The sequence below is a fragment of the Typha latifolia genome, chromosome 9 (genome assembly GCF_019914945.1).
Source record: "Typha latifolia isolate L0001 chromosome 9, TyphaL0001v2, whole genome shotgun sequence".
NCBI lineage: Eukaryota > Viridiplantae > Streptophyta > Magnoliopsida > Poales > Typhaceae > Typha > Typha latifolia.
This window is the reverse complement of record NC_133094.1, coordinates 11,024,058-11,038,284: the sequence shown is the minus strand read 5'-3', so window position 1 is coordinate 11,038,284 and position 14,227 is coordinate 11,024,058. Positions and strand designations below refer to the sequence as shown.

At 36.3% G+C, this 14,227-nt stretch overlaps 3 protein-coding genes across 3 annotated transcripts; all 3 read left to right on the top strand.

Moving 5' to 3' along the window:
* Positions 1-919: 919 nt before the first annotated feature.
* LOC140795338 (ammonium transporter 3 member 3-like) lies at positions 920-4,785 on the top strand. Its single transcript, XM_073147840.1, has 3 exons — positions 920-1,768; positions 1,846-2,131; positions 4,047-4,785. Exons 1-3 carry the CDS (start codon positions 1,094-1,096, stop codon positions 4,559-4,561), a joined length of 1,476 nt encoding a protein of 491 aa, XP_073003941.1. The 5' UTR covers positions 920-1,093; the 3' UTR covers positions 4,562-4,785.
* Positions 4,786-5,594: 809 nt separating this feature from the next.
* LOC140795823 (subtilisin-like protease SBT3.9) lies at positions 5,595-6,945 on the top strand. The gene is made up of 3 exons (XM_073148614.1): positions 5,595-5,831; positions 5,931-6,028; positions 6,719-6,945. Exons 1-3 carry the CDS (start codon positions 5,638-5,640, stop codon positions 6,799-6,801), a joined length of 375 nt encoding a protein of 124 aa, XP_073004715.1. The 5' UTR covers positions 5,595-5,637; the 3' UTR covers positions 6,802-6,945.
* Positions 6,946-7,884: 939 nt separating this feature from the next.
* On the top strand, positions 7,885-10,201 carry LOC140795822 (zinc finger protein STOP1 homolog). Its single transcript, XM_073148613.1, has 2 exons — positions 7,885-8,116; positions 8,456-10,201. Exon 2 carries the CDS (start codon positions 8,469-8,471, stop codon positions 9,969-9,971), a length of 1,503 nt encoding a protein of 500 aa, XP_073004714.1. The 5' UTR covers positions 7,885-8,116; positions 8,456-8,468; the 3' UTR covers positions 9,972-10,201.
* The last annotated feature ends 4,026 nt before the right edge of the window (positions 10,202-14,227 follow it).

Here is a 14,227-nt window from a genome sequence, read left to right as displayed (position 1 = left end):
ACTTGTAACATTCCTTTATTAAAGTTCTTAGATTCATTAAATCTTTTATTAAGTCAATAGATAACATCACCTATTAGGAGAATTTGTGGCAGGAAATGGATGAAGATATTCTCTTCATTTCTTTGTGGTATTAGATACTTATCTTATAGCTTGGAAAAGAAATTAATGTGATGATGTCTAAATCTTACTTTCTTGTATTTATAATTTACAACCTTTTAAATAATAAAAAGAAGATATATATATATATATATATGTATATATATAATCAAATTATGAAAAGCAACAGTTTTCTTGCATAAGTTGACAAGAAATATCTTCTCTGATTTTTTTTTTAATATATATCCCTTAGTTGTAAACAATCTCATAACCATGTCTCATAAATGGCAGCTAGAATATTTTAATAATAAATTTATAAAAGAAAATTTAGGATTCCTGACATAAAATACTTGTTGCCTTCTTGGAAACAAGGTGATGATGCTTGTTTATAGGCTACAAACAAGGTGATGATTTTTAATTTGGAGCTAAGTTTAGTTCGACCTAATTACGGACATTAATTTCACAAGAGCTTGCTTGTTACACCATCCCAAAAAAGAGTTGACTTGGAGAAACAAACAAAAGATGAGACACATGAAGCTACTTCACTAATGGCTTCCTAATTAGAGTATTGCTAATTAATGCTTCAATTATCGGTGCTAATTAATTGATTAACTAACAGCAATGCCCTTGCCACTCCTGAGATATCTATAGAAACAATTGGGTGCTGGAGTTTTGTACAGAGTATTTGGCACATTGTAATTGGCTAATTGATATTTGATGTTTAAATTTTTATTTATATCACTTTGTTCTCTTGTTGTTAACTTTTTCATTGAAATTTAGTTTCTTTTTTTTATATATATAAAAGAAGTATCATAATACCTTTATCATGTCAAAAATCTCTTTATGATATAACTAAAATAATGATATTACCGACTAAGAGTAGAGGGATGGATATTCTAACTCTAAAAATAATCCTTCAAATACAATAGGAAGAATCTATCGGTATCTCCTCTCTCTCTCTTCTTACTTGTAAGGAAGAGAAAGAGCCGAAATAGTCATGGCGGCGGCGGCGGTGGCGGTGGCGGTGACGGTGGTGCCGATGGCATACCAGAACACGTCGGCGTCGACCCCTGACTGGCTGAACAAAGGGGACAACACGTGGCAGATGGTGTCGGCGACGCTGGTGGGGCTCCAGAGCATGCCGGGCCTGGTCATCCTGTACGGCAGCGTCGTGAAGAAGAAGTGGGCGATCAACTCGGCGTTCATGGCGCTCTACGCCTTCGCCGCCGTCTGGATCTGCTGGGTGACGTGGGGCTACCACATGTCGTTCGGGGACAAGCTCCTCCCCTTCTGGGGCAAGGCCAAGCCCGCCCTCGTCCACAAGTTCTTGATCCGCCGATCCACCCTCCCTGCCACCCTCCATTATTACAAAGACGGCAACACCGTCGAGACGCCCATGATCGCGCCCTTCTACCCGGCGGCCACCATGGTCTACTTCCAGTGCTCCTTCGCCGCCATCGCCGTCATCCTCCTCGCTGGCTCCCTCCTCGGCCGGATGAACATCAAGGCCTGGATGGCCTTCGTCCCCCTCTGGATCACCTTCTCCTATACCGTCGGCGCCTTCTCCCTCTGGGGCGGCGGCTTCTTGTTCCATTGGGGTGTCATCGACTACTCCGGCGGCTACGTCATCCACCTCTCCTCCGGCATCGGCGGCCTCACCGCCGCCTACTGGGTAAGCCTTAACTAGTATCTTTTATGATTTGCGAGTAAAGTGATACAACTCGAATTGAATCGTTGTGATGGGATTAGGTGGGGCCGAGGACGAACGCGGATAGAGAGCGGTTCCCGCCGAACAACGTGCTGCTGGTGATGGCCGGCGCCGGGCTGCTGTGGATGGGGTGGACGGGGTTCAACGGCGGGGCCACCTACGCGGCAAACATCGACTCCTCGATGGCCGTGCTCAACACGCATATCTGCGCTGCGACGAGCCTGCTGACGTGGACAACGCTCGACGTCATCTTCTTCGGGAAGCCGTCGGTCGTCGGCGCCGTCCAGGGGATGATCACCGGACTTGTTTGCATCACCCCGGGGGCAGGTCAGTCTTCCTACTCCTATTATTAATTATCATTTCTCATATACTTAATCCTATCAGTAGTCCACTTCAAAAGTCACATTAATAATACAAATTTATCAAATGAGATTTGAGAAAATTCATCATTTTTTTCTTTTAAACTTAGAATTGAATCAGTCTAAGAAGAGCTATAGAAATGTGCTCAAGTCAAGGCCCAGGATTAAAAAAAAAAAGAAAAATACACCCCTATCTTTTACAAAAATATCTATTTGACTTCTTAGGTTAATTTTACTTCATCTCACCTTAATGATATTTTTAAATATTCCTTGTACTAATTTTACTATCCCATTTATATAATTTTTTGTTCCAATTCTTCCTTCCTAATTTTAAAATTTTCAATCTTAGCAAGAGAATTTTGATAATTCCAAAAGTACGGCTACTTGATTTTATTAATTAAGTAGCTACTTAATTTGATAATTATATTAATGTAAATGTTATGTGTACCTATGGCTATTCAAATGTACTATTAGTTTTGGCTTACAAAACCTCTTGACCAATTTCTCACCAATCACCTGAGGACAAGGGTTTATATATACAAAATTCTAAGGTATAGTTTAACATTATTTAAATATTAAACCATATTAAAAAGAAATAAAAATAGAGTGCTGAAGCTGCCCCTAATGGCTAACACTAGCCTTTTGGTTAATTTAATGCATCATCAACTAAATGCATTCCTTGTAACCAACACCCATGTCTCCTAAGAACAAGACAGAACTAATTAGAAAGAGTACTATTCTGATTAGTTTAACACATCTAAGATCCGTTTCTCCCGGTCACCTAAATAGGATATTAATTACACTACATCATGCATCATGCATGCCACTTTCTCATGCATAACACATACATGTATTATATGGCCTTTGATTTGTTTACTACTTTGCATAAAGATACTTCTCAAAGCACAAGGCTAGCATGCTTCTTCCTGGTTTCCAGTTTCAAGATTCCAGAGACCAAATTCTTCTTAATTTGTTTCGAGAGTGATTAATTGGAGTAGTTTGATCCATGATATTCTTTATATATATATATATAGAGAGAGAGAGAGAGAGAGAGCTGTGAGAACTATATAGAAATATCACAAAGCTATTGAAATTTGGCTCAAATATAGTTTTTTAGTATTTTCAGTCTTATTGTGCCAGTGCGTTTGAACGGGCTCTAGGGGTGTTCGAACGCAGTTTTCGAACAGAGAGCATTGATGTAGGTGTTCGAATGTGATGCAGACGTTCGAACGGGCCTCTGGTGTTCAAACGCTAGTCTGAGTTATATATTAGTTTTTCGGGTGCGTTCAAACGCGCCTGCGGGCGTTCCGCAAAAAAATCTAACTTGAACGAGCCCTATAAATATTGAAGTGGGTTTTTAGGGCTTTTATGCTTAGAGAAAACAAGAGGACTAGCCATCATTGTATTGAGGAAGATTAGAGTTGCTAAACTCTTTGTAATTGAGAGATTTGCATAGTGAAGAAGATTATTTTGTTAGGTACATTAGTGAACCACATAAATTTTATCTCTCCTCTCTCTCTTTAATTGTCTCTATTGATTCTATTTTGTGATTACTTGCATTAGGTGTCTAATAAGTGATTAAAAGTTGTTTATTGCTCTTCAATTACTATTAACACCACTGTATTAGAGTTTTCTCTAAACTTGCTTGGTTTGGCCATTACTATCTCTTTGGTAACATTTGAGGGTGAAAGTTTTGCTTATGCTTCACTCACCCATTGCGCTATTAGCACAACAAAAGCTTGTGTTGAGATTATTACTATGTTATATTATTTGATTAATTACATGTTTTGCACTAATTTCACGTATGTCCACACGAGTTTATCTATGCTCAAGTTGTAAACTTTCATATGAGGTATAATATTATATATGCTTGTTGAGATTAGGGCTTGTGGAAGCATGGGCTGCCATAGTGATGGGCATCCTCTCCGGCAGCATCCCATGGTACACGATGATGGTGGTCCACCGGAAGTGGGCCCTCCTCCAGAGCATCGACGACACGCTCGGTGTCTTCCACACCCACGCCGTCGCCGGGGTCCTCGGCGGCGCGGCCACCGGCCTCTTCGCGGAGCCCGTCCTCTGCTCCCTCTTCCTCCCCGTCACCAACTCCCGCGGCGGCTTCTACGGCGGGGTCGGCGGCTACCAGTTCGTCAAGCAACTGGCCGGCGCCGCGTTCGTCGTAGCATGGAACGTGGTCGCGACGTCCATCATATGCATGGCGATAAAGCTGTTCATTCCACTTCGCATATCCGACGAGGAGTTGTTGATCGGAGACGACGCCGTGCATGGGGAGGAGGCGTACGCTCTATGGGGTGATGGGGACACGTATGATGCTACCAGGCATGATGACAGTCGGCATATGCGTAACATGGCATCTGTGGGAGTTACGCAGGATGTTTGATGGATGGATGGATGGATGTACATTGTAGACTTGGGAGGAGTAGTATAAAATACAATTTTATTATTTAATTATTGTGTGAAGAAAAAATATAGAAAAAAGATAGAGGTTTGTGGTGGGTTTATTTTGAGGGTTAATTTTATTTTATTTTATTTTATTTTTTTGTTGTGGATATGATGTTTAGATGATACTAAGTATGAATGAGATTCAAGAAATGATTCAATCTATTCCTCTTGATTAGCAATAACCTTGGTGGGATGATCCAGAGAGAAGCTAAAATTTTATCAAGACTAATATTTAGACTTTTTCCTCTTTTATTTCTTTTTTTTATCTCTTAAATATACTGATTTTTTAAATCTAATTAGGCCTTGTCCACTCTTAGAAAGAGTAATTTGTAAATTAATTAATTCTACTTTATAATCTCACATTAGCTAACATAGACCAATCATGTAAAAAAAATTAAAAATAAGCACATTGCATATATAATGCTTACATAGACAAACATAATGTGTGCTTTAAATTAGGATAATTCCCACATAAATTCTATAATTTATTTTTCGTGACGCATTAATCTTTTTAATTATTAAAAACTGGGCTATCTGATATATAATTACAAAAACTAATGTCAGGATTGACATCAAGACACATTCCTTTCACTCATATGTACTTAGAGAATAAGTCATATTGAAAAAAAAATCAAATATATTAGAGTGTGAAATCTAAGGTGTAAACTATGATAAATGCGAAATACTTGATGCTAGATACCATCAACAATGCCTAATTAGATATTTTCTTAAGCCACCCTGCGTCAACCATTAACTTATCAACTTAATTAGATGATTAATTATACCATAAAATCTACACGCATTCTTATTTTATTTGGCACTAATAGCCAATGGGCTATTAATAAACTAGATAGTTAACGACAATAGATGATGATTTAACAATTGTTTTCTGGCATGCCCATTGGTTGATATGCTGGATTTCGACTCATAAATGAGAAAATAAATAGTTGTTGGATGGCTTAAATTTTTACAAATATTAAAGCAAAGAAGAAATAGAAGAAGGTTAAGAGAAAAATGAAGACATCTCGCAATAAAATTATTATTCCTTTCTTCTTCTTCTCCCTCTTGATCTTTCTCTCCTCCTTCTCAACTCTGATAACGGCGAAGATTCCACCCAACGCCGCCATTTACATCGTCTATGTTGTCACACCGGAGAGCGAACAGCCAACTGCGTTTCATCTTAAGATTCTCGTCGCCATCTTCGGCAGGTCATAATTCTTATATGCTTCTTTTTTTTCTTTTCTTAATTTTATTAATATCTCTTAATTAAGCCCATAAGAATTATTAATCAAATTCAAATCTTTTAGTGAGGAGGCTGCGAAGGAGGCGTTGGTGTATAGTTATACACATTCTGCTAATGCTTTTGCTGCATGGCTCACTCCAGAGCAAGTTCTTGAAATTTTGAGTGAGTCTTCTTTTTTTTCTTCTTTATTTCCTCCCTGTTTAGTCATTTATTTATCAGTATTTTTTATGTGTGTGATTTTGATCTGAGATGAGGTATCAAGAGCTTTCTTAAATGACTAAGCTAAGTTTAATTCACTTGTAACATTATTAATTTATTGTTTCATAGCTTAAGTTTTTAGGTTAATTAGTTATCCAGTATGGTATTAGAGTTTTTTTCCCGATTTTATTCCCATACTCTCGGTAATATAATTAAGTACAATTTAGAATAGATATTTCTATTTATTATTCTTAAAATAAGTTATTCATTCTACGAAAACTATTTCATATTCTCTTGTATTCCGCAATAAGAGTGTAATAATTATTTTTAATAATAATTATTTTTTATAAAATTATAATAAATACATTTAGATTTGATATAAAGTAGACTGATGAAATAAATATCAAGGGTAAACTGATAATTAGATTAGTGTGTGATATAAAATATAATTTTAATAAATAGTATTTATATTGTAAAAATGCTATTATAATATTTAACTGTTATTTTTAAAATAGAAGATCGTATTTCATAATATGAAAAAAAAAAGTCATCCATCCATAATCCATAGACATATAAATTATTTTAACTAGTTATATGTCATATATACATATATAGCTTGTTTACATTCTTAATTATTATTAATTTTTTTTTCAGAGCAACCTGGTGTTCTTCAGGCAATCCCTAATGACAAAATCCCCCTACCTGGGAGACTTCTACACCACATGACTATTCCCTAATTAACTGAGTTGAGAACTGGGAGGCATTGATGTTGATTTGTGTGTCTTGGTGTTTATCTGAGATAATTTGTGTATGTTTGCTAAAGTCCTGGTGCTTGTAATATATCTTGTGATTTATAATAAGAGGTTTTTATTTATGAGCAATGATTCCATACTAATCAATTAGTTATTAAAAATAATTTTAATCCTTTATTAAATTAAAGGGTATATAAGACATTTTACATCTGTGACTAGATTAATCGATAAAAAAATTATTAGAATTTAAGTATTTTCTTATTGTTTATTCTTATAACTGTTTTCTTAATAATAGTTGCGTGACTCTTGCCAATTTATTATTTTTTTTTAATTTTTATAAAAAAAATAGATAGTTAAGAGAGAAATAAAATATAACTAATTTATCCTTATCATTTAGAAAAGTGGCGGGTACTTTCGGTTAATTTTATTTAGTATCATTTAATCTCAACTATTCTATTAGGAGAGAGAAATTAATAGTTGTTATTGTACCATTTGGCTTTATATAATTGCTACGGAAAAATTTTAAAATATTATAATTATCTTTTGAGTTGATTAGTTAAATCTAACTAATTAATATTAAAACATAACTTACATCTAAAGAAAGTAGAGGTTATTTTATTAAAATTAATAATAATAGTAATTATAAAGAGTCAAAAGATTTTAATGATAATTCTAATATTTTAATTGAAATATTAGATAGAATATATGTGGGGGAGAAAAGTATGTAGTAATAAACTAATATTTATTATTATTATTATTATATTTATATGAAGAGGCTTATATTGAAATAAAGTTATGATTATTCTACATGCAGCGAACGGAGATTAACTTTGTTGGATTTAGTTTCATCTGTTTGACTTCAAGTTAATATTAAATTATTAATGGCGGCTCTTCTTGGATTTCCCTTCAGATCCACCGATAAGAAACAAAAACTATTTTTACTCCACTGTCTTATTCGATTGCTATCCGAGAATAAGATTGGTTATCCAGGAATCAACTGGATAGATTATAGGTAACAGTTAGTCAGTACTCAACTGCAATTTTACCACTCTTCTTAATGGTTTCTTTGATCGCGGCGTCAGTAAACAAAGCGAGGGAGAGGTCAAACGATGGAGTCTTGGGCAGTGGGGAGCGACGTGGGGTTGTCGTGAGAGAGCCGAGTGGGATTCGTAGATTGGGACGCATTTAATTAGCTCTTGGCCAGGAGATGAGAAGAAGACGGTTCTTTGATGAGCTATTCGTTGGTGGAGGTGGGTCTCTCTTCCATTCTCTTAGTCCAGCCCATCGGGTTGCCTCTCTGGTGAGTTCTTTTCCCGGTTTCTAATCTCAAATTCGTGTCTTTTATGAGTTCTTTCGGTGTAATCTAGGGTAAAGGTTGCATTTTTAGATCGTTTGGATCAATAAAAAAAAAGGGTTTCATTAACGGCAATTTCTGCTCGTGGGCATGCTTACAAGTTAACTTTTGGGTTTCTTTTTTGTTCTTCTTTGTCCTCCTCCAAAGTTATGGCTTTCTTTCAGATTCTCTCTTTTGGGTGTTGTTGATATAAGAATAGGGATCCAGGGGTACCTGTAGGTCTGGGTTTCGTAGCTTAGTTCCTGCTTCTGATTATTTCTTGCTGGTTTTACTATTATGAGACAGATAGATACTTTGGATGGATCATAAGAATAGGCCTACATTTGGGAACTCCTCTGCAATGAATGTGCCATCTGGAAATCTCAATGCAAATCAGATGTTCTCCCGGTCTGGATCAAGAGAGATATGTTTTGATGATAGAAATAAGCAAACCATCCCTGAACTCACCCCTCCTTTGCACAAATCAGCACTCTATTCCTGTCAACCTGAATTAATAATTGCAAAGCCGGGTCCAATAGAATCATCTTCTTTTGTCAACAATCAAGCTATGGATTGGGATTCGAGGGCGATGCTAGGGAACCTCTCCTTCCTTGAACAAAAGGTCCATCAAATTCAAGATATAGTCGGTTCGATCATGAAAAATGGAGGTCAGTTTCCACTTCTGCAAGTTGATTCTGCTCCTGGCCAGCAGCTGATGAATTCAGATCTGACCTCTATCGTAATTCAGTTGATCTCGGCAGCTGGTGCACTTCTCCCATCAATGAGAGGTGCAACTGCAAACCAACCCAGTAACCCTTCTGTTGCTCCGCTGGCTAGTATTGTTGGTTCAGGTTCAAATGGTTCCTTTCAACAAAACAAGTTATATCCTTTTGTGGAAACCATGAATTCCGAGTATGAGGAGTTGATTAAAGACGTAAGTGACGGTGGTTTTGAAGGAACCGACACTATTTCTGCTGAAGACCAAGATGTGAAGGACAATGAAGATGGTGGGTTAGATGGAGAAAATCTTCCCCCTGGCTCATATGAAGTCTTACAATTGGAAAAGGAGGAGATTTTAGCACCACACACTCATTTCTGTTCAATCTGTGGCAAGGGATTTAAGAGGGATGCGAATCTTAGGATGCATATGAGAGGTCATGGAGACAAGTACAAGACTCCGGCTGCCCTTGCTAAACCAACCAAGGAAGCGAGTTTGGAGCCCGTGCTTATCAAGAGGTATTCGTGTCCCGTTCTTGGATGCAAGAGAAACAAGGAGCACAAGAAATTCCAGCCTCTGAAAACAATTTTATGTGTGAAGAACCATTACAAAAGGAGCCACTGTGCCAAGAGCTATACTTGCAGAAGATGCAACACCAAGAAGTTTTCTGTTCTAGCCGACCTGAAAACTCATGAGAAACACTGTGGCCATGATAAATGGCTCTGCTCCTGCGGAACTACATTCTCTAGGAAGGACAAGCTGTTTGGCCATGTTGCTCTTTTCCAAGGTCATTCCCCTGCGCTTCCATCAGATGAAATAAAAGGTTCAGGAGCGTCAGATCAAGGCAGAGGTAGTGAAGCACCAACAGAAGTGGAAACCGGAGGAAATAACTTCATGGCAAACTACATAGACAATGTTGATGTCCTAGATTTTTATAAAGGATTTGACAATGAGCCCAGCAATTTATCTCCAATGAGCTTCGATCCATTTAACTATGGGGGACTAGATGAATTTCCAAGAGCATCATTTGATCCCTTGGAGAATGGATTCTCCTTTCTTCCTTCTGGGTCCTGGGACTTTGTGAAAAAGAATGGAGAGATCTAGCATTCATTTTTTCTCAGGTAATTAAACAGCTATATAGAGGCAAATGCCTAAGCACACATATTCCATTTTCTTGATGGTTTTGCCAACTTTCTTAGTTGATTCACCTTTTCTTCTAGGAATTAGGACAAACCGTTGGTACTTAATGACCTTATGTGCAATCTGTCCTCTCTTAGAGACATGTTTTATTTATGTATATTTCTTCAAATAATTTATCAGGCTATATTGTATTATTTGGTTTCTTCTATTTCTTTTGCCTATATGCACGAATTCTTGCCGTTTCTCATTAAGGTAAGATGATATGAAACAGTCAACAGTCCCCCAGTTCAAGTTTTCGCTAAGATTTAATGGTTCATTTCATTTTAGGACAATGTTTGATTTCATTGTTGGTCGAATCTGCATGATAATATAGTAAGTAATTGTAGGGTAAAAACCAAGTCATAAAACTATCCAATAATCAAACATATTGGTCAGGTTTTCAGATATGAAAGATTTTAAGATTTAACAAAAGTAAGTAGAGAAGCAATTTTGATCAACTAACCTAATTTCTAACCAGAAAATAGATGAAAAATAATTGTTATAAGGTGTCAATGTTGCTTTATAAAACCTACTATATACAGGCCAGGCCAACAAGCTCAAAAATGGGTACAGAAAGAGTTACATTTTTTATCAATTAGAAACATGGCTTAGTTCTTCTAGAGATGTTATTGCAAAGACGAATTCACTATTTTGACATCGACACAAATTTATCGTCAAGTCATTCAAGCATCTTGAGGAAATTAAGATCCATGCTGGTCACTGGGTGACATACAAGATAATCAGCAAATTCATCCTCACTGGCAAAGAACCAACCAACTCTAGTAAAGTTGGTAGGTATCTTGCTCATGACCAAGGAGGTCATGAGTTCAACTCCAACCCCAAACAATATTGTGGAGAAATTGTTTAGTGGTTGGTAGTTTGGTGGCTTGGCTCGATTCGGTTGATGGCTCGGCAGTGCGGTTAGCTTGGAAGAACAGCTTGACAACGCAACGGCTTGGAGCAGGTCTTGGCGGCGTTTGATTCGAAGCAATTGTTCGGCGACGCATATGGCTTGAAGCCTAGACTAGATAGCTAAAAGCTCGGTGGGGCCTAAAGTGTCTCTGTATCTAGGGAGGGTTGGCCCTTTGTCCAGCCCATATCTAGCCTTCAGGCTCATGAATGATCAAAAAAAAAAAATCCTCACTGGCAAAGAGAAACTTTTCTCCAACCATCCAAAACCATATTGGTAGTGCATCATAGATGAAATGCTACATGTGCATTCTGAATTTAGTCTGGCTTCAATGAGAACTATCTATGAAAGGAATCTGTTGTAATTAATATTCATGTCCTGATCTATAGATTGTTTTCAATTTTCATGATCAGTAGTCAATGAGGAAATTTCTTAAGTCTAAACCCATTAATTAAGTCAATCTGAAGCATATTTTAATTATTAATGTTGCCTCTTGGGTCTCCAGATGGCTGTGCAATGTATTTTATAAAAGGAGACTTGTTACAATATGTTTATCTCTATGGATATTATAAAAGGAGCTATTCAAGTAAAATACAGCATAGGACAGCAGACTGTGTCAGCAATGGCATAAACTTATTGGAAATGTCTCCAGAATGCAGATTAATTGTATATAATTGTTAAAACTTTATTTTGATTATACTCTGCATTAGCAGATAATATCATGTTAGTCAAGTAGAAGAAATTTGAGCATTGTTCAACTACCAATGTACAATAGACACAAAATCGATGGTGATTACAGACAACTGCAGGACATAGCAGAAATGATGTTTCTGCTTTGGATGTGGATCAAACAGGAGTATTTCAGTCCCATACCACAGTAATTTGATTCCATTAATAGCTAAAATATGTGAAATCAGGTTGCAGCAATAGCATGTCTAATGATCCTAAGAGATCTTTCCATGAAACAAAGTACTAAGAAAGAGTTGACAATTCCCTGATCTGCTGTGTTATTTGGTTCATAGATGCATTTTGAATGAAGTGTAGGGTAAGATAACTCAAAAGGTTTACTCTTGTTAACCAAGAAGCAAATTCTTATGAGTGAGACATCTTGAGAAAAATTTCATCAGGGTTTAGAAAACTTTCAACAGGAGTGAAACATAATGCACAAGATGCATGGTTTATATCAGTGTATCACAATTATTGAAATCTAAAGTGGAGGTCAATATTCATATATATTTTTAAAAACAGACTGATGGATTAACTATCAAGAAAGTTACAGCTCCCAGAAGAAGAGTTAAATGGGACAATTTACTCTGTGTGACCAAATTCTACCTGCCAACTTTATGTCATGGATCCTATAAAGTAGTAGTCATTGCTAAAGATCATTAGAATTTTCATTTTATTTCTATCTCTCTCTTTCGTTCATACTTATTCTATCCAACTTATCAAGCCTAAGGAATGGACTTTTTTTGTGGCATACTGTACTTTTACTGCTAGAAAAGTCTTTGGTAGATACATGGGAATCAACTCAATTGAATAATTGTGATTCCTGCATAGGGATCTGCTTTGACCAAGCAAAACTTTGGTGCATCAAACATGATAAGATGCTCTTTGTTCAATCTTTACCTGCAAGGCAAATGGAAGAAGCACATGCAACAAAGTACAATTATGGAAGAAACAAGAAAGGTTTGTTTAGTTAATCCATCTACCTTTGTTTAAAGGACAGAAGCTGATCTGTTCTTGAATCCATTATTAGTGGTACAATTCAGCAGAGGAAAAAATTACATAGTTACTAATGAAAAAGCTTATCTATTCACTGACAACGCCTAATAAACCTATTGTTTTCCATAAAGCTTGGCATCTCAGACTCTATCAATATTTCGAAATATATTACCACTTGCAGAGGAATTCAGCATAAATATTGATTATTTCCTATGTTATTATATCTTTCATTACTCCTCTAGTTCACTTGTCTCATTAGATTTCTGGGCCCAAAATGCTCTAGAAAATCCATACCAGACAATATGCAAATCTAGCAAAACAAAATATCACTCTGCAATAATTTGCTTCATCCCCAAGCTGATGGAAAGTGGTCTAATAATTGAGACAGGGGACTAGTGGCTATTACAAAAACAAAGGCTTGAAGCTTAAATGCATCCTCAACTCCTAAATTCTATAGATATCAAACGAGATGGATTATTTAGCACATAAATAGTGTTCAAACACTATATAATCACGACCAAAGTTAAGATGAATAAAAATTTGAATTAAGAAAGTGAGTTTATCTGAGAGGAAGAACGCAATGTTGTTGCAGATGTATTAAAGAGCAGGACTGGACTATTTGTCGAATAATTTTTCAGTAATTATAACCAGATTCTTAGAAAAATACGCCTATTTAATTATCTCAATGATGATTAATTCAGTTGCAGTACCATCCAAGTTGTTTGATTCATTTCTAGAAAGAGTACCATTTGATTCTTTGAGGCGAAGTTATTCGGTGGAAGACAGAAGAGGCATCTAAAGATGATTGATTAAGATATGTAAATCAGAACCAGGCTTTTGTTCTTTTCTTGCTATGTGACTAGATACCGAGAAAATAGACTTCCAGATCTTATATGTAAGTAAAGATTAGCCGGCCAAATACGCATAATTAATTGTGATCTTGTCTTATTCTGAATCCCAAAAGAGGCATCTTTCGTAGGTTGGACTTATTGCCTTATTGGTATGGAGCCTAAGAATCTATTGACTTGAATGATCAAAGACCTTTCCATTCCATTACTGGGAAACATTTGGAGGAAGAATTCAACAATATCTCTCCTAGAACAATCTACTCCTGAGAAATTTGAGAAGCATGAAGTTCTTGTAACCTCTCATATTATCTAAAATAGGCAATACTTATCGCGGTCTTAGTCCTTATCTGTTTATCTACTAAAATCATATAAAATTGAGGTATTTCTCATTACAGAGCAATTTTTCCAAACAAAGTCCATGCCTATCATCATTTTCTCAATTTTTGGGTAAATAGTTTGAACATAAATAAGTTCTCTTGTATAAGATATCCCCCTGTGTTGATGGACTTATCCTTATGAGAAATTTCTCAGAAGATACCTCCAATTTCAAATCATTCACCATTTAGTTATGCATTTTTTTTCTGATTATCGTGAGATGTAATCTATGTTGACTAATTATTTCATGCATCGGTTCTTTCATCTGAACTTTGTCGAATCTGAAAATAAGAAGCATGTCATATTTGACAAGTTGGTACACATCA

Excerpts from the sequence above, each read along its gene's own strand:
- LOC140795338 (XM_073147840.1), top strand. The coding sequence starts at position 1,094 with ATGGCGGCGGCGGCGGTGGCGGTGGCGGTGACGGTGGTGCCGATGGCA. Across the intron at positions 1,769-1,845 it reads GCCTCACCGCCGCCTACTGG|GTGGGGCCGAGGACGAACGC; the intron begins GTAAGCCTTAAC and ends TGATGGGATTAG. Across the intron at positions 2,132-4,046 it reads TTGCATCACCCCGGGGGCAG|GGCTTGTGGAAGCATGGGCT; the intron begins GTCAGTCTTCCT and ends TGTTGAGATTAG.
- LOC140795823 (XM_073148614.1), top strand. The coding sequence starts at position 5,638 with ATGAAGACATCTCGCAATAAAATTATTATTCCTTTCTTCTTCTTCTCC. Across the intron at positions 5,832-5,930 it reads CTCGTCGCCATCTTCGGCAG|TGAGGAGGCTGCGAAGGAGG; the intron begins GTCATAATTCTT and ends CAAATCTTTTAG. Across the intron at positions 6,029-6,718 it reads GCAAGTTCTTGAAATTTTGA|AGCAACCTGGTGTTCTTCAG; the intron begins GTGAGTCTTCTT and ends TTTTTTTTTCAG.
- LOC140795822 (XM_073148613.1), top strand. The coding sequence starts at position 8,469 with ATGGATCATAAGAATAGGCCTACATTTGGGAACTCCTCTGCAATGAAT.